Here is an 18,623-nt window from a genome sequence, read left to right as displayed (position 1 = left end):
AATTGAGGCACTTATTTCCAATAGATAACAAAGGCTAAAAGCCTACATAAAATTATGTGACATAATTCCCATTGAATATGTGTAACTCTTTTCATAATTGCACTAAATGTGCTCTATTTGCACAAGGATTATTTCAATCCAGTTTGCAAGATGCATGTTATTATTCTTTTTTACTGATAGGTAAAGAATTACATTATTGATGAAGGAGGGTAACTTTTGCTCGTCTCATTTGATTTAGCTCATCACTTTGAGTTTGGATACTTAAGGATTCAAACTTTAACTTTTCCCTGTGTATAAATTGAAACTGCTGGTCTTTGAAAAACCATTTTGCCTATGTTAAATAGCTTATTTGCACAGGATTGCATTCATATACATGGAAATGCTAACATTTCCTTTCCCTTAGAAAATTACAACAGAAGTCAAGACTCTAAATGATGTTGAGAATTTCTGCTTCGATTGAAAGAAATGAGTATTCTTCAATTAAAAAAGTAGTTACAATCATTTGTTAGAAATATTGCTGACTTCTCCATGTAAAGTGTAGGGCTCTCATACTTTGAGGTCTACATATGTTACTGGACAACCATCTGTCAAGGATGCTTCAGGGTGGATAACTGCATTGAGCAGGGCGTTGGACTCGATGGTCTTGTAGGCCCCTTCCAACTCTGCTATTCTATGATTCTATGATTCTTCTATACTACAGCAGAGATCAATTATTACAAAGCTTTTCATTGAGTTTCAGCACCATCACTGCCAAAAAAGAGGAAAAGCATTACTTCAAAAGATAATACCACTTCGCATTAAAGTTGCATGCACTCATTTATATGTACAGATGCAAATTTAGAAATAATTATTATAATTTAAATAGAAAGATAGTAAGTCGCACCATAGTCTAGAAGGTGGTGACCAGGTGTCTTCTTGCTCAGTCTGCTGTCCAGATGTTGTCGATGGGGAACTTCAAGGTCCTGCTCTCCCTTCTCATGAGTCTTTATCTTTAAACCAGACATGGACAGCTCTTCAAATAGAGGATGCCTTCAAAATAGAGGAGAGTCCTCTGGCAGCCTTTCAAATAGAGGGCTGTCCTCTGTAATATCTGATCATTCTAGCCAGAGGGTAGCATTGCAGTAGCCACCACAGTAGAGGTCAAGTAACTGAATAGCTTGTTGCCTGATTTCTCAGTCTGGGTAACTTATTGGTTAGTCAGGTACAGAATGAATTGCTTCTCCACTGACCAGCTTAATGGCTGGTTTGCTTAGAGATAGTCAGGCAGACAAGCTGAACTTCCTGCCTTAATGATTCAACCAAACCAACTTAGGGTTCAACAATTCCCAGCATCCCTCCAGTCAGCTATGCTGGCTGGGGCATGCTGGGAGTTGTAGGACTTTTTCTGTTTAAACATGTATAGGATTGCAGCCTTAATTTCTGAACATGCAGACCTGATTTGAGCAATCCAGTCTCACTTGTACTCCAAAGCCAGTAGGTAGCCTTGGCACTATCAGAAAGCAGTTTAAGTCACTTTAATAATCAGTGCTATGAAAGCAGTGGTTTTCTTTAGTCTCTCTGATGTTCTAATTCATTTGCGCCAGTCTCATGCATAAATACTACATCTGCTCTGTAATTTGATCTTAGGTGTGTTTACATTAGAGAATGTAGTTTGTTAGTTCATCTGTTCATGAATAGGCCCAAGCCTGGATTTCATCATGAGAAAAGTGCAAATCTGCAGGAAATATATGAGGCCTTAGAAACCAACTTGAAGACAAAAGTCAACAAACTGTATTCATAATGATGTGTTGCCAAGAAAGCTCTTTAAAAAAACAACAACAGCACCTCTATGTCAATAAGTAGAAAGCCTGCACTGGGTTATTTGTTTGCATGTTTTGAACAACTGGCTTGTATAGGCTATTGAATGGTTTAGTAGATTATCAATAGTAACTATCAGTCCTTCTAACAGCAAATTCAGATGGTGGGTGCAGACAGAATTGTAGCCAAAGCTGGCCACTAACAAACAAGAGGGAAGAATTAGCATGGTCAGGGAAAACTAAGGTTTGCAGAAGTACAACAAAACAGCCCAATGAGGACTGAGCATGTTCAGCGGCCAATGAATATAGACTGACAATCAGAAAAGAAAAACATGGTATGTGGGAAAGAGAGTGGAATTTCCTGCTTCATGGAAATAGCTGATTGGAACCCTAAACAAGAACATTCTTTTTAGGGTGGAGGATACAGTGCACCATTTCATTGCAGGAGGGCGAACACGTTTTCACTCTATTAGTGCTATTTCTTTCACACACACACACACCATTTAGTTCATGACAATTCTGTGAAAGAGTAATGTTGAAACTGAGGTACCTGAAAAATTCAGAATTATATCAATTTAGTATTTTATGGCATAAATATTTAGTATTTATGCCATAAAATACTGACTCTTTTTGCAGTTGAGAATTGGTTGTCTTTGAATTGTGGGTTGTTGTTGAATCATGGGTTGTCATTACATGCAAACCTAGCACTATGGTTTAACTATGGTTTGTTAACTACAAACAAATCAGAGATCAGAACCAACAACAAATTATGGGTTTTCTTCCTGGATACAGGGTTCACACATAAGAGAGCCCATGATTGAACGACAACCTACATTCAACTCATAGTCTGGGTTGTCATTATGTGCAACCAGGCAGGTTAATTATGCAAAGAGGAAGCAACACACCCCAAGGCAAATCATGGATTATTAACTAAGGTGTTTTCCTGCCATTACGTGCAAACCAGGTCACAGAGAGAACATGTCTTAATTTTGTGTTTGTGATTTCCTATGCATAAGACAATATATTACATTGAATATTTCTTTAGACTTTATTCTTCAGTAAATGACTCCCTTCATTGTATCTTATATCTGTCAAGTGGCCAATTTCACAACAGTTCAACTTGCCATTGTGATGACTGTTTTATTAGATTGTTAACACAATCTGAAATTCTTGCAGAGCAGCTAAGAGTTAACAAATCTTGCCAGTTTTGAGCAAATCATATCTAGAGGACATGACTGATTGTATCAGCATCTACTAAATTGGAAAGAATTAGGCCAGTGCTCAGAATTCATCATGTTTGGGACTGGATGGCTTAATTAAAAAAAGAAGTTCAGAAAAGCATCCCAGATTCTTTAGATGTGTTAACACAGGGGTATAGAGATGCTTTTGCTCAAACGTATGGCTTAATTGTTGAAGCTGTCTTTCTCATTTTAATTTCACCTACTAGAAAGTCAATAATTATTGATTAAATTTTGTCAGAAGAATTCTTATCTGTTACCCTTGCCCAAGAGAGAAAATCCTTAGTTTATCTTGTGCAGCATTTGTTGACACACTCTCTAACCCTTAAATAAAGCCTTAACTGATGATCTCTTGTAGAAGTGGACATAATTTGCTTCAAAGGCTTTTGATATCATCCTCCATGCAGAAGTATTAAGAAAGCCAGCAATGAGGAAAGGAGCAAAGGTTATACTGCTAATAAAAGAAATTGGTTAGGTGAAGTGAAACGGGATTGTAGCTGGTTTCTGAGGACCCAATTAATGTTGTAGTTCCATTATTAGTGAACTTTCCTTATTTTGAGAACAGTTACTTCTGTATGTTAAATTAGATAACAGGGAACTGGCTTAAACAAGCTGTCTAAATAAATGTATTGCAATAAGAGTATTAATGTGAGGGAGACAGCTATTATAATCTAGCCAAAGGCAAGCATTTTAAAGTCCCATTGAACTCAATGAGATAAATCAAAGTGAGTTTAAAATGTTTCACTTTGGCTAGAATATGCTTTCTATCATTATTTATTTCGATTTGTTTCTAAATAATAGGCAGGTCACAATCTCCAACTTTTCTTCACCATTACTTTTTGTGGTGTCTGCATTCCCCTCTGCACATAAATCTCCCAGAAAGTTAAAATAAATACATTAAAGTTAAATTTGCACAAATCTCCCTCAAGGTGAAATAATAATAATAATACGTGGCGTAGCAGAGTAGACTGCTGAGGTTGTGCTGTACAAGCCCATTGGATACATGCTGAGAGCAGGCAGAATGACAAAGGGGGAACCAAGTTATGGCAAGCCCGGAATGCCTGATCATTTGTCAGAAGTAACAGAATTAATGTGCAAACAAACAACCCTCTGTAGCTAATTTTCAGGGTGGTTTATCATGAGGTGCAAACCAGCTCAATATGTGAATGGACAGCGAGAAGGTGGGACTGACAGAACATTTTTTTGGAATGAGGAAATCCAAGAAGTGGTATAGCTCCTGCAGCTTTAACTGTTGTGATGAAGAGGGAATTTCACCAGGTTCTCCATATATACAAATGACACCTGCTGAAATTCCCTTGTCTATACAACTGTTAAAGATACAGGAGCCCTGTCCTCCTTTTCATATGGTCACTCTAATGGTGGTGATAAGGTAGAACTCACTGAGGGAGGGAGCCCATTGAAGGTATCTTTTCTGAGGGCCCTCAAAAACCTGGAGCTGGTGTCAGGACTGGTTCCCTTTAAACACCACCAACTTAGCACAGTGCTACAAACAATCCTTCAGAGTCTGTGGCCCAGAAACTTTACGTAGCTTTCGGCCCCAATAAAACAATTAATCCACATGGAAGCTAGAGACAGGGGTTGCAAATCCAGCATTAAGTTCTCAAACAACAATCCAAGCAGGAGACAGAAACGGGGTCTTAAAGGCAGGTGGTTTTATCCATGACATGGTCCCAAAGGCACGGGATTCTAGACTTACAGGAATTCAGAATTCTATAGTATATTCTTGGACAAGGGTCCCAAGAGCATGAGAGTCTAGGCAAGCCAAAATCTCAGGGCTCTGGTATAATCCAAGCAAAGGCTTGGAGACATTGTATCTATGGAGCTCTTTAGCCTGTGCAGCAGCTTTTAACCAGACGCGGAGTAGTGAGAGCCAGTCCACCTATACCCGCAGGAAAACCTTGCCCGTAATCATGAACCACACTTACTGTGTGTCTTTCCTCTATTCTCTTCAGTTGCCTTCATTATCAAGAAGACAGGCCAAGCTCCGCTCTTTTTCAGCTGGGTCTCTGACCTGCTCATTTCCCACAGGAAGTCTCTCAGGCCCCTGCACTTCAGCCACCTCTCCCAAGGCCGGATCTTGCAGCTGGCAAGGAGTTGTATCAAATTCATCCGGCCGGCCTTCTGCTGGGAAACCAGGCAGAACCAAGCTCTCGCCCACCTTACATTCCAGTCTGAGAGCTTTATCACACCAGCGTTATACTGTGCAATCACTGCAAATTGCGTGCAAAGGACTCCAAAGTTTTCCATCTTATAATCTGCTTTGACTGTGAAGTACTCCCATGCATCCTGCTTTAATTGTTCTATAAAGGCAAAAGACTCGCCCTATTTTGCTACTAGCTTTCGAGCATATCCTTTGTTGTTTTCCAAGTGGCCAATGGGGTGCAGGAGCAGGATTTAAAGAAAAATTAAACAAATGCTTACATCTGCCTAAGCTTTAAAGATAAAGACATCAAAATTGGCACAGTAATAGATATTAAGGGGAGCTTTAAGCATACCAAATTTGAATCAGATTGGGTCATCCGTTGATTTTTTATGATTTTTTTTTTACATTTCCTCCCTTAAACCCTTTGCAAAGGATCTTAGGAGCGCTGCCGCGTGGGGTGTAATTTAACAACAACAACAATGCCGACAGCTTAGCACTGTAGGGAATAATTCGAGGGAAACAGGTACGTAGTAGGGATGTGCTCTGCTCCGCTTAGAATCGGAGAATCAGAAGCAAATTGGCCTGCTCCGCCTTGCCCAGAGGCGGAGTTGAAGTGAACCGGGGACCCTTAGAAGCATGGCGAAGAGAAGCGGCGATAGGCGGAGCGCTTCTCTTTTTGCGGAGCGCTCCGCCCGCCATTTTGGATAATTTCGCCCATAGGATTGCATTGCGGAAAAGATTATCGAATGACTTTTTTGTTTTTAAAGCTATCTTTCTGAAATTTCGTGTGCTTAGAGAGTCATGGCTGGGGGTCATTTTGAGCCTACTCTCAGCACTCTGCGTAGTGCAGTTTGCTTGCTATATTTTTTAAAAAAAATATGTAAAAAAAGCGGGAGAGGGTAAGCTGCAGGTGGTTTTTTAGCGATGATAGGCAGATTCAACTCCCAATCCTGATGAGAATTGATGAACTCATGAAGCATCCTCCAATCCCACCGTTGGAGGGGGGACTAAGGCAGAGCCACCCTGAGAGCTTTCTGCTTTGTGTCTCTTTGTGGGTTGGCGTTCGTGGAGAGAGGAGTTAGTTTAGGTGCTGCTGCTGTGTTTGGAGTTGTGTGTGTGTTTATTTAGCTTGGGTTGTGTGTGTGTGTTTGTTTGCTTGTTTCTGACTGTTTGCTTAGTTTGCTCTGTGTTTTTCCCTTACTTTGATTTTATATAAACTTTATTTTTAATTTTTGGAGTGTTCGTTTGGTTGGTTGGTTCCTCCCCCCTTCCCCCTCTTAAAGCCTGACTGTGTTTCATCTTCCTTCTTTGTTCTATATATAAAAAAATACAAAAAATACAAAAAAAAATTCTCTATTTCTTCTCTCTCTCTCTCTCTCTCTCTCTCTCTCTCTCTCTCTGTGTGTGTGTGTGTGTTACTTGGACTGTGTGTGTGACTGTGTGTTATTGTGTGGGTGTGCTGTGTGCACTGCTTGTGAAGTGCAAAAAAAGCCAATACAGTTTGAGCATTTCAAATCCAGTTTGGGCAAAGCATACACACTTGTCCCATTTCCCTAAATACATATTATTATTATTATTATTATTATTATTATTATTATTATTATCATCATCATCATCATCATCATCATCATGAGAAGAGGGAGCAGGTGCATGTCTGTGGCTGGGCGTGCTGAAAGCAGTGGTGGTCAAGGCAAGGCTCAGGCTGGCACCAGTAAGCAGGCTGCCTCTCCTGCTGTGAAAATCAAACGGGCAACTCCTTGGCTGGCTGCTCCTCAACAGAAGCAGGACAAGCAGCAGGCAGAGGCACTCTCTTCTCCAACTTGCACCCGGCATTCTCTTTTTGAGGGTGGGAATGGGAAAAGTGCCCCTTTGCAAGAGGCAGGCGGCAGCAGTGACATTAGAGGAGGAGGAGGAGTATCCCCAACTCCTTCATTATTGTTTGAGGCCATGAGCCAGCTGATGGACCTGTCTCCAGACCTCATAGACGAGGTCCTCAGCACAGTGGAGGGGCAGGAGGAGGAGGAGGTGGTCCTCCAGGATGTGGGGGCTGAGGAGGAGCAGCAGCAGGCCGAGGCTCTCTCCCCAGTCTCATCCCACCTGTCTTCCGCTGTAACCCCTGTTTCTGTGGCGACACCAGAGAGCTCAGGCAGGCAATTGGTGTCACCATGGAAGCGAAAGACCAGCATAGTGTGGGACCACTATGAGGTGGGAGTGGATCCCCGCTTTGCTGTCCGTCGCCACTGCAAACTCACCCTAAGCAGGGGTTCAGCTACAGGGCATTATGGAACCAGCAGCATGAAGATGCATCTTCAGAGGCAGCACCAGTCGATCTTGTTGGGGAAAGAGGCGGGCACTTCCAAGGCGACTGGTTCCAGGGGAAAGCCAAAGGCTACTGCTACTGCTGCTGCACGCTAAGCTCTCCATCTCCCATCCCCACGAGGGTTAGGCAGGCAACCCTCGAGGACATGGGGTGGGGGAAGTATGGATCCACAAGATGGCGTTTTCCAACGCCTACCCAGATCACCACCTGCATCGGTGAGATGGTGGCGTTGGACGACCAGCCATTCAGCCTCGTCGACAACGCAGGCTTCAAGAGGCTGATGGCGCTTGTGGTTCCATAATATAAGCTGCCGTGTCACACCACCCTGAGCAGGCGGGTGGTGCCTTCCCTGTACCGTTCCTGCAGGGAGTTAGTGCTGGGTCATCTGTGCCAGGCAGAGGCACGGATGGTGCACTTCACCTCAGACATTTGGTCCAGCGAGGGCGGAGTGCACGCTTACCTGGCCCTGACGGCTCCCTGGTGGGCAGCCGTGGGGCAGGAAGCATCATCCAGCACTAGAGGGACTGGCAAGGAGGGCTACTGCTGGGCCCTCCTCCACACGCAAGTGATGGACCAGTCCCACACGGCAGGGGAGATTACGGAGGCCATGAACCGCATGGTGGATGGGTGGCTAGCTGGGCAGAAGGTCACCCGCGGTTACATGGTCACGGACGGGGGAGCCAACATGGTGAAGGCGGTGCATGACGGCGGATTCGAGGGCGTCCGCTGCATTGCGCACGTCTTGAACCTGGTGGTGAGGGATGGCCTTGGGATGGGCAGCAAGGCCAACCTCGGTCCCCTGGCCGGGATCCGTAACCTCCTGGAGAGCTGCAGAAAGGTGGCAGGGCATTTCCACCACAGCGTCAAGGGCAGTTAATTGCTGCAAGAGAAGCAGGAGGAGTTGAATCTCCCACAGCACAGGCTAGTGCAAAAGTGGTGACATGCTGGAACTCCACCTACCTGATGCTGGAGCGTATGGTGGAGCAACAGCGTGCCATCCACGACTTGTTCAGGGTCAGGGACATGGGCGTCCACCCAGCCCTGGGCAAGCAGCAGTGGGACACCATGTCCCAGCTGGTGGTGGTCCTCCAGCCGTTCCTTAAGGCCACCGAGACCCTGAGCACTAGCTCTGCCCTCCTCAGCCAGGTGATCCCTGTATGCAGGCATCTCCAGAAACAGATGGGCGAGTTTCTGGAGTACAAGGATCCCGTCACCGGCAGGCACTTCGAGCCCGAGGTACGCAAAGCGGTGACTAGGCTGAGGGACGGCCTGACGCGGAGGCTGGAGCCCATCCAAACAGAGAGGGTCTACATGTTGGCAGCCATGTGTGACCCTCGTGTGAAGGATGGGCTTTCTGGGCCAAATAGCAGGCAGCACTGGGTGGAAATGCTGGTGGGCAAAGTGCGGGCAGCACGGGCCAAGAGGGTGGGGCAGAGTGAGGCAGAGGAGCAGGCCACCACTCCCCGCAGCAGCACCAGCAGCAGCCTCACTTGCATCCCTCCCAGCAGGAGCACAGGCCAGGGGTTTTGGGCACAGGCTCTGCATGCCATGGTTGGGCAGAGACTCTCCCCAGCCACCGGCCAGGATGCTGCTGCAACCGTCATATGAAAACTTGTAAACTTACACCTCTGCTGTAGCAAGTTGGGGAGATCTGTTGAGGTTCACTCACACATGTTCTTATCCCCACCCCCCAGTTCTTCTTTGTACCTCCTCCTACCATTTATTGGTTGTTTGAAGTGGAGACAACTCCCCCTCTGACAGCAGGGATTGGGATTTGCTTCTCTTGTTACTGAACACCAACGTTACATAAGACTGCAGTCAACTCTTTTGCATGATTACTCAGTAAATAAATCCCATTGATTTCAATGGAATTCATTTCCAAATTAGAGCCCCTCGGATCACAGTCTTAATTTTTGGAACTTTAAAAAGGAAAAAAAATGGGGTGGGGGAGTGAAGCGAGGTAAGAAGTGGCCATCTCAGCTCCCAGTGTACAGAGGAGGAAACTTCAAATGCAGTGCCAGGACCTCCAATAACAGAGAAATTGAGAGGGAAATCACAGTTAGTGAGAGGATTAAGCCATCCTTTCTCATGTGGGAGCTCCCAATAAAAACTGGACCCCCCACTGTTAAAAATAATGTGGGGAGATGCAGGATTTCCCCCCCCCCCATGGAGAATGTTTTCATCTCTGCTTCCCCTGTTTGTGTCTCCTGCCATCCCCCACTCAGCTTCACATGCTCAAAGGAAAGGACACATACACAGGCACACACACACACTGATTCATTCAGAAGCAGCTAAAGGAGTTCACTTGAAACTGACTAGACATTTGGGTGAAACTGACCAGACTTTGAAGAGTGCTCTGAGGGACCTATGGTACAGGACAATGTGTTCCTTTGCAGTGGAAAATGGTTAAAAACACACACAGATCTAAAGAGTCTCTCCCCACCCCCATCTTCCTTTCCTCCCTTGCTGTCCAGTCTACTTGATTTGTATATATATGGGTGAGGGTTGCTGCTGCAAATCCCATTGATTTCAACTGCTAACATGATATGCTGTAGGGATGTGCTCCGCTCCGATTAGGAGCGTAGAAGCAGTAGCGGATTGGCCTGCTCCGCCTTACCCAGAGGCGGAGTAGGAGCGGACCGCGGACCCCCTAGAAGCAAGGCGAAGAGAAGCGACCATTTTTCGGAGCTCCGAGTTCAGTCGGAGCGCTCCGGTCGCCATCTTGAAAACATTTCGCCATAGGATTGCATTGCGGCAAATAATCGCGCATAACTACGTTGTTTTTGAAGCTATCGTTCTGGAAATTCTTGTGCACAGAGAGTCGTGGATGGGGGTCATTTTGAGACCACTCTCACCTCTCTGCGTGCTGTGGTTCACGTGCAATATTTTTTTAAAAATCGGGTCAACCGCGGGGCTCAAACTGCGTTTCGGCTTTTCGCCCATAGGATTGCATTGAGGGAAAGAATCGGGGATAACTGGGGGGGGGTTTAAGCTATCGTTCTGAAAATTCTTGTGCACAGAGAGTCGTGGATGGGGGTCATTTTGAGACCACTCTCAACTTTCTGCATCGTACGGGTCGCGGGCTAGAAGTTTTTTAAAAATAGGGTCAACCGCGGGGCTCCGTTTCGGCTTTTCGCCCATAGGATTGCATTGAGGGAAAGAATCGGGGATAACTGGGGGGGGGTTTAAGCTATCGTTCTGAAAATTCTTGTGCACAGAGAGTCGTGGATGGGGGTCATTTTGAGACCACTCTCAACTTTCTGCATCGTACGGGTCGCGGGCTAGAAGTTTTTTAAAAATAGGGTCAACCGCGGGGCTCCGTTTCGGCTTTTCGCCCATAGGATTGCATTGAGGGAAAGAATCGGGGATAACTGGGGGGGGGTTTAAGCTATCGTTCTGAAAATTCTTGTGCACAGAGAGTCGTGGATGGGGGTCATTTTGAGACCACTCTCAACTTTCTGCGTGCTGTGGTTCACGTGCAATATTTTTTTAAAAATCGGGGTTTGGGTTTTTTTTTTTTATTATTATTATTTTTTTGGAAGCGATGACAGGCACATTCAACTCCCAATCCTGATGAGAATTCATCTCCTCAGAAAGCATCCTCCTCCAATCCCAGCGTTGGAGGGGGGACTAAGGCAGACCCACCCTGAGAACTTTCTGTTTTGTGTCTCTTTGTGGGTTGGCGTTCGTGGAGGGAACACTTACTTAGCTAGTGCTCCTGCTTTGGAGATAGATTAATTTAATATAGGTTTAGTTTGGCGCGTGTGTGTGTTTGTTTGCTTCTTTCTGACTTGTAGCTTAGTTTGCCCTGTGTTTTCCCCTTACTTTGATTTAATATAAACTTTATTTTTGAATTTTGGAGTGTGTGGTTGGGTTGGTTGCCCCCCCCCTTCCCTGTATTAAAGCCTGACTGTTCTGCTTTTGTGAAAGCTTTCTTTTGAAAGCATACACACACTTTTTGTCCCATTTCCCTACATTTATATTCTTAAACATATTTTATTATATTCTTTCACATAGTCCATTAGTATATATTCTCATACATATTATATTAGTATTCATATTTTGTTCTTCTTATAGTAGTGGTTGGTTCTTTTTCCCCCTCCCCTCTCTTAAATCCTGATTGTGTTTCCTTCTATCTTCTATATACCAAATATACCAAAAAAATTGGATTCTCTTTTTCTTCTCTGTGTAACTTCGACGGAGTGGGCTGCTTTTGTCAAGTTCAACAGGCAGCCACAGATTGAGCATTTTGGGGAAAGCATACGCACACCATTTCCCTATTCTTAAACATATTATTATTATATTCTTTGACATAGTCTTAGTAGTCTATTAGTATACATTCTCATACATATTAGTAGTAGTATTCATATTTTGTTCTTCTTATAGTAGTGGTTGTCCCATTTCTTGTCCCATTTCCCTACATTTATTAGTAATATTCTAAAACATATTATTATATTCTTGTAGATATTCTTAGTAGTATATTCTCATACATATTAGTAGTAGTATATTTTATTGTTCTTGTCCCATTTCCCTACATTTAAACATATTATATTCTTCTTATACATATTCTTAGTAGTACCTTATACATAGTATTAGTAGTATTAATATTTTGTTAGTCATCATGAAAAGAGAAAGCAGGCGTGCTGAAAGCAGCAAGGCTCAGTCTGCCAGCAGGGCTTCCTCTCCTCCTGTGAAACTCAAACGGGCAACTCCTTGGCTGACTGCTCCAAAACAGAAGCAGGACAAGCAGCAGGCAGAGCCACTCTCTTCTGCAACTTGTGCCCGGCGTTCTCTTTTTGAGGGTGGGAATGGGAAAAGTGCCCGTTTGCAAGAGGCACGTGGCAGCAGTGCCATTAGAGGAGGAGGAGTATCCCCAACTCCTTCATTCTCCTTTCAGCCCACGAGCCCGCTGATGGACCTAGACGAGGTCCTCAGCACAGTGGAGGGGGGGGAGGAGGAGGAGGCGGTGGGCCTCCAGGATGTGGGGGCTGAGGAGGAGCAGCAGCAGGCCGAGGCTCTCTCCCCAGTCTCATCCCACACCCCTGTTTCTGTGGCAACACCAGAGAGCTCAGGCGGGCAATTGGTGGTGTCACCACAGAAACGAAAGACAAGCATCGTGTGGGACCACTTTGAGTTGGGAGCGGATCCCCGCTTTGCTGTCTGTCGCCACTGCAAACTCAGCCTAAGCAGGGGTTCATCGACAGGGCATTATGGAACCAGCAGCATGAAGATGCATCTTCATAGGCAGCACCAGGCGATCTTGCTGGGGAAAGAGGCGGGCAAGGCGACTGGTTCCAGGGGAAAGCCGAAGGCTGCTGCTGGCACTGCCACTCTAAGCTCTCCATCTCCCATCCCCACAAGGGTTAGGCAGGCAACCCTGCAGGACATGGGGTGGGGGAAGTATTGACCCACAAGATGGCGTTTTCCAATGCCCACCCAGGGTGCTACTGTGTTGGGGCATCTGCCGGGACTGACTCCTCCCCAATACTAGATCTATGACATGTCACTCTGCCTGCCCCTCTGCTAGCCTGTCCTCCTCGGTGACCGACTCGCTGGGATGGTTTGCGTTTGCAATGCGTGACTAACTGCAATGCTGGCTTAGAAACCAGCCATCACTTCCTTGTGCCCCCAGAAATGCCCGCAGCCTGCCTGCCTGCCTGCCCGCCTCCCCCGGGGTGCTGCTGTGGTGGGGCATCTGCCAGGACTGACTCCTCGCCTACTCTGCCTGCCTCTCTGCCCGCCTGGTGCCTGGTTTGCTCCCAATCGTCCTCCTCTGTGCCCCTCAAGGCGTAACTGCTGGCTTAGAAAGAAACAACCAGCCATCTTTGCCTCACTTTGCGCCCACTTATGGGTTGGTTTGCTATGCGTTAGTGCTCAAGCCATCCTTGCGGCACTACAATGCATGCTGCCTGCCTGCTTTCCATTGATGGTGCTATATAAATAAATAATAATAATAATAATAATAATTCTCCCCTTCCCGCCTTGCAGCGATGGTGTATGTGTCTTGCTTTGACTAAGGGGAGAAGTCCTTCCTGCGCTCACTTAGACTTTATCAAATTCAATAATCCCTTTTTCAAATGTGCCAGAAGATTTAGGGTTATCTCGTGGCATGTTGGGATTGCCTTGGAACTGGCCCCATTGAGCTGTCTGCAATTGCAACTTTAAATCCCTGACATACTGGAGTGTTCAAATTTCAAAAGTTCCCCTAACATCAGGGGATGATGGGATTGCCTTGAAACTTGGTGTCCATGGGGACACATGGGTAAGCTGTCATGGGACCAAAGGATAGGTTTCTAACGTGCAAATTGACGTAGTTGTAGAATGGGACTTGATTTGGGGTGAGTTAAAAAGTTTAAGCCGCGCCAAAAATCAGGGGATGATGGGATTTGCTTGCAACTTGGCGTGCATGTGGACACATGGATAAGCTCTCCTGGTGCCGAGTTTGAGGTTTCTAACATGCAAATTGACGGAGCTATCCCAAGGGGTGTGAATGGGGTGCCCGATTTTCATAAATTCCCCAAAAATCAGGGGATGATGGGATTGCCTTGAAACTTGGCGTGCATGTGGACACGTGGATAAGCTATCATGGTGCTGAGTTTGAGGTTTCTAACGTGCAAATTGACGTAGTTGTAGAATGGGACAATTTGGGGTGAGTTAAGCCATGCCAAAAATCAGGGGATTTGCTTGCAACTTGGCGTGCATGTGGACACATGGATAAGCTCTCCTGGTGCCGAGTTTGAGGTTTCTAACATGCAAATTGACGGAGCTATCCCAAGGGGTGTGAATGGGGTGCCCGATTTTCATAAATTCCCCAAAAATCAGGGGATGATGGGATTGCCTTGAAACTTGGCGTGCATGTGGACACGTGGATAAGCTATCATGGTGCTGAGTTTGAGGTTTCTAACGTGCAAATTGACGGAGCTATCTAAAGGGGTGTGAATTAGGGTTATGGGAGGTGCGTTAGAGGGTAGAGCCGCGCCAAAAATCAGGGGATGATGGGATTTGCTTGCAACTTGGCGTGCATGTGGACACATGGATAAGCTGCCCTGGTGCCGAGTTTGAGGTTTGTAACATGCAAATTGACGGAGCTATCCCAAGGGGTGTGAATGGGGTGCCCGATTTTCAAAAATTCGCCAAAAATCAGGGGATGATGGGATTGCCTTGAAACTTGGCGTGTGTGTGTATACGCCCATGAGGTGTCATGGTGCCAAACGTGAGGTTTCTAACTTCAACGGAAAAAAAGTTGTTTACTTTTTTAGCTTTCAATGCAAGCCTATGGGGGGGCAAAAACGGAGCTCCGGATCCGATCCGGAGCTCCGGGCGGAGCGGAGCGGAAGTGGGCGGAGCGGGGGCGGGGCGGAGCGACCCGCTCCGAAAAATGGTGGATCTGCAAGTGAAGCGGAGCGGGGGGTCCGTGCACACCCCTAATATGCTGCCCCTTGGTCTGTGCTTAGGAAAAGAGCGCAGAAAGAGGGGAAATCTTTCCAGCCCCCCTTCTCTCCCCTCCAAGCACAGACCAAGGGGCAGCAGGTCACATTAGCAGTTGAAATCAATGGGATTTACTTTTGAGTAAAGTAAATCCTACTGAAGATGCACAGTTTTGGATGTTCAAAGGCTTGGAAATGTGATCCTAAGTCCCTGTGCACTAACAGACCTTAAGCTCCAATGGATTTGAGGGAAGAAATGTAAAAAATCATTAAAAAAATCAACGGATGACCCAATCTGGTTCAAATTTGGCATGATGAAAGCTCTCCTTAATACCTACTACTGTGCCAATTTGGATCTCTTTAGCTTTAAAAATGAGGGTGCTGTTGGCAAGGAGGGTGCATTTCCCACATTTCTTTTCAAGTGAAAATGAACAAGTTAGGATGGAGGAAACAGGAGGAGGAAGGATTTGAATTGGCAATTAAAAACACCCGCTGGAGACAAGACACACCCCTTTCTTTCATCAGCAATTTTGCCCCTTGAAAACACACCCACAGAACACTGGATTCAAAATGAGGGATGAAAGTACATGCTGCAGTTTGAGCAATGTGCTTTCGCATGCCCGGAAGAACCAGACTTTCCCCGTACCAAAATATTGCACTTCTTTTGGCTAAAAAGCGCAATTAAAGCAGGATGCATGGGAGTACTTCACAATAAAAGCAGATTATAAACTGGAAAACTTCAGAGTCCTTTGCACGCAATTCGCAGTGATTGGTGTGATAAAGCTCTTTCTGAGGAATCCAGATTCTGGGGATAGGGAGTCAGGGCAAATCCATGTGAGAAACTTGGAACCAGTGCCGTCTCTCCTCTTTGATGGTGTCGAAACAGATGAAATGACACCATACAATTGAGCCAGCTGCTTTGGCATGTAGGTAGTGCGGAATTTCATAAATTTCTGCGGCCCTAGCTATTTGATATTTTCTATACAATCTACAATCCCAACACCAACATTGTTTTAAAGGAAATGAAGCTGCACAGGAGGAGTACTTTAAGGATTTTGCCTTCCATATAAAACGGTCTTCTCCTTTCAAAGTAAGAAAGAAGACCGTTTTAATAAATATTCAATAAATATTCCAGAACAATCTTATTTATCTCAATTTTGATCATTGTTCAGCAAGCAAATGATGCATAGTTTACAGCTATTTTGAGTGAACATTGACCTTCCCAATGAATAGGAGGACATAAGTTAGAAAGAAATCACTTAATATTGTGTATTTAAATGGAATGTCCTTCACCCTTCAAAACATGGAGATTCCTTTCTACTTAGAACGAATTATGTTTTGCAATTTAGATGAATGCATTTTTAATTATAAGGTAGATTTTATACTTTTTATATGTACATTTGCTCTTGTTTATACTCAAGCTTCAAAGAAAAATAAAGGTTATCTTTAAAGCTCTTGTCTTCACCAATTCTCTTCCTAGAAAATGCTTTTCCAAATGTATTTGTAGGGCAAAACAGCGACATGCACCATTCACTCAATGTACCATAATAATTTCTTTGCATTGTAGATGTAACATCGCAACACTTCAGCGTACAAAATTACTGTGTCTCACTGCTTCTAATTAGTATTTTCCTTTCTTTTTCCTTCTAGGCTGTTGATATACTTCTGCAACATGGGGCTTATGTCAATGTTCAAGATGCAGTTTTTTTCACCCCTTTACATATTGCAGCATACTATGGTCACGAACAGGTACGGCAAAGTTAGCATTGTGTGGTCACAGATGGAGACTTCTATGTGCAATGTATAGCATTGCCTGTTTCACATGCAGGAGGACAGAAGAAGCCCTGAGCATTGTCCACACATGCATGAAGTCAGAAGAAACAGTAAACTGGTTTGCACATGTACTGGTTCGCTATGATGACCTTCATGTTTTGATGCAATAATAGCGAGAACCTTTGGATCACTTGATGCCGTATCAGACATAATACTTTTTCATGGGGATGATCCATACATTCAATTACGAGTCATTAGGGACTGAATAATCAAGCAAGGAGAAAGATTAAGTAATATGTGAAAGTGTGAACAAGCTCAGTGACATCATATTATTTACCAGCAGTTTCAAATCAGGGTTGCATGCATCACTCAACTCACAGATGCTGTTTGAACAGCCTGTATTGAAAAGTATTGTTTGAAGTAATGATTTTAAAAAATGTTGTCTGTGGCATTTTATCTGTGATGGCTGATTCACCTGTTATCACTTCATGCTGTATTCATCAAGTGATGAACATGCATGTACGAACTTGGCCTCGATCTGCCATTATAACTTCTTTGAAAGAGAAGGAAGAATTTTCACTGTGCCTATTATGAGCTTACACAGGATCTGAACAGAGTAGTTTTCCACCCACCCAGCTGCAATACAAATTGGGTAGCTTGCATATCAGCCATGCTCAGTTTATATGAATCCACCCTTGTTTTGAAAAAAAGATGTATTAGAAATTGTAGAAAGCCATCAGGGTTGACATCTCTGTTGGCTTGAGTACATTAACACTTCTGGCTAGAAATGTATTCTTGGTGTTTCAAGGCTTTACCAAAACGTGACGATGCCCCAAATACAGTACCTGTTCTCCATGATCTGTGAGGACTTCCTACAATGACTCAGTAGATTTCAGGGCCCAACTCCTTATTGCAGGCAACCTAAGATCTGTGATCCTGTCTCTTTCATGAAAATGGTGATGGGGTCATCTAGTACTTATGTCTTCTATTAAAAGGACAATTTAGCAAAGAAAAACAAGCCAAAACAGAATGAATACTTACCAACCTTCACATCCACACAAGACTATCTTCGCAAAAAAAAAAAAAAAAAAAGGAGATCATGCTCTTCTTTAGGGAAGAAAAGTAAAATGGTTTGCTCACAGTTGTTTGCATAAAAATGCAGGCACGGGGTATAGTTTCAGACAAAATATGTTCAGCTAATTTCTTTGTTCTATAATAGTGCTAGGAGCAAACTAGAGCAAGCACATGTGCTCCCAGCAATGGAGGAAGTCAGAGAGGGAGGAAGAGGAAAAAGGAAGGGGAGGAGCAGGAAGCCAAACTGTAGGCTCTAGACATCCTAAGACTACCTGTGTCCAAATTCCCATGAACTAACTGCAACACTTGCAGATGAGGTTGCAATATTTCCAACAAATGCAAGGAATCTTGAGGTGTATCTCTGGGACTGAGATACACCTCAGAGGCAAGACATCCTTAGAGTACATGTGTGTGCGGGAGTCCTTTGCCACTCCTCCCCCAGTAGGGTCACCTATGCTTTTCTTCTGCTGTTGCCACTATTGACTTTCTCACCCTCTCCCTGTGGGCCCACTCTCCATTGCAGTCAAGGGTCATAGGCCAAAGCTATGAGCGCCAGCAGCCGCTCATTGTCCTCGCTGCTATAACTGCTTGACTGCCGGTGCTCTCTCTGAGTGCCAGAAGTCGAATACTGTCTAGACATCCAATGATATTGACCCCAGGGTTCTTGTTCTTTGACTTTATTCAAGCATGGCTTTTCAGCAGCGTATGTTTCCTGTGTCATTGAGACACTGCTTAGATGAAAGCAGAGAGCTGTTTCCAAAAAATAAAATAAAAAATGGTTTGGAGTCTGAGTCCAGTGACACAGGCAGCTGAAAATAATTTAATCATACA

General features: G+C 44.7%; 1 protein-coding gene across 1 annotated transcript in view; it reads left to right on the top strand.

Moving 5' to 3' along the window:
- Positions 1–18,623, top strand: part of TNNI3K (TNNI3 interacting kinase) — a 209,668-nt gene that overhangs the window by 35,993 nt on the left and 155,052 nt on the right. Inside the window, exon 6 of the mRNA XM_063137406.1 lies at positions 16,596–16,694. Within this exon, the coding sequence (XP_062993476.1) occupies positions 16,596–16,694 (99 nt within the window). The remainder of the gene's footprint in view (positions 1–16,595; positions 16,695–18,623) is intronic.

This window comes from Elgaria multicarinata, chromosome 1 (assembly GCF_023053635.1).
Source record: "Elgaria multicarinata webbii isolate HBS135686 ecotype San Diego chromosome 1, rElgMul1.1.pri, whole genome shotgun sequence".
NCBI lineage: Eukaryota > Metazoa > Chordata > Lepidosauria > Squamata > Anguidae > Elgaria > Elgaria multicarinata.
The sequence above is the reverse complement of the archived record's forward strand: the minus strand, read 5'-3'. Positions and strand labels throughout refer to the sequence as shown.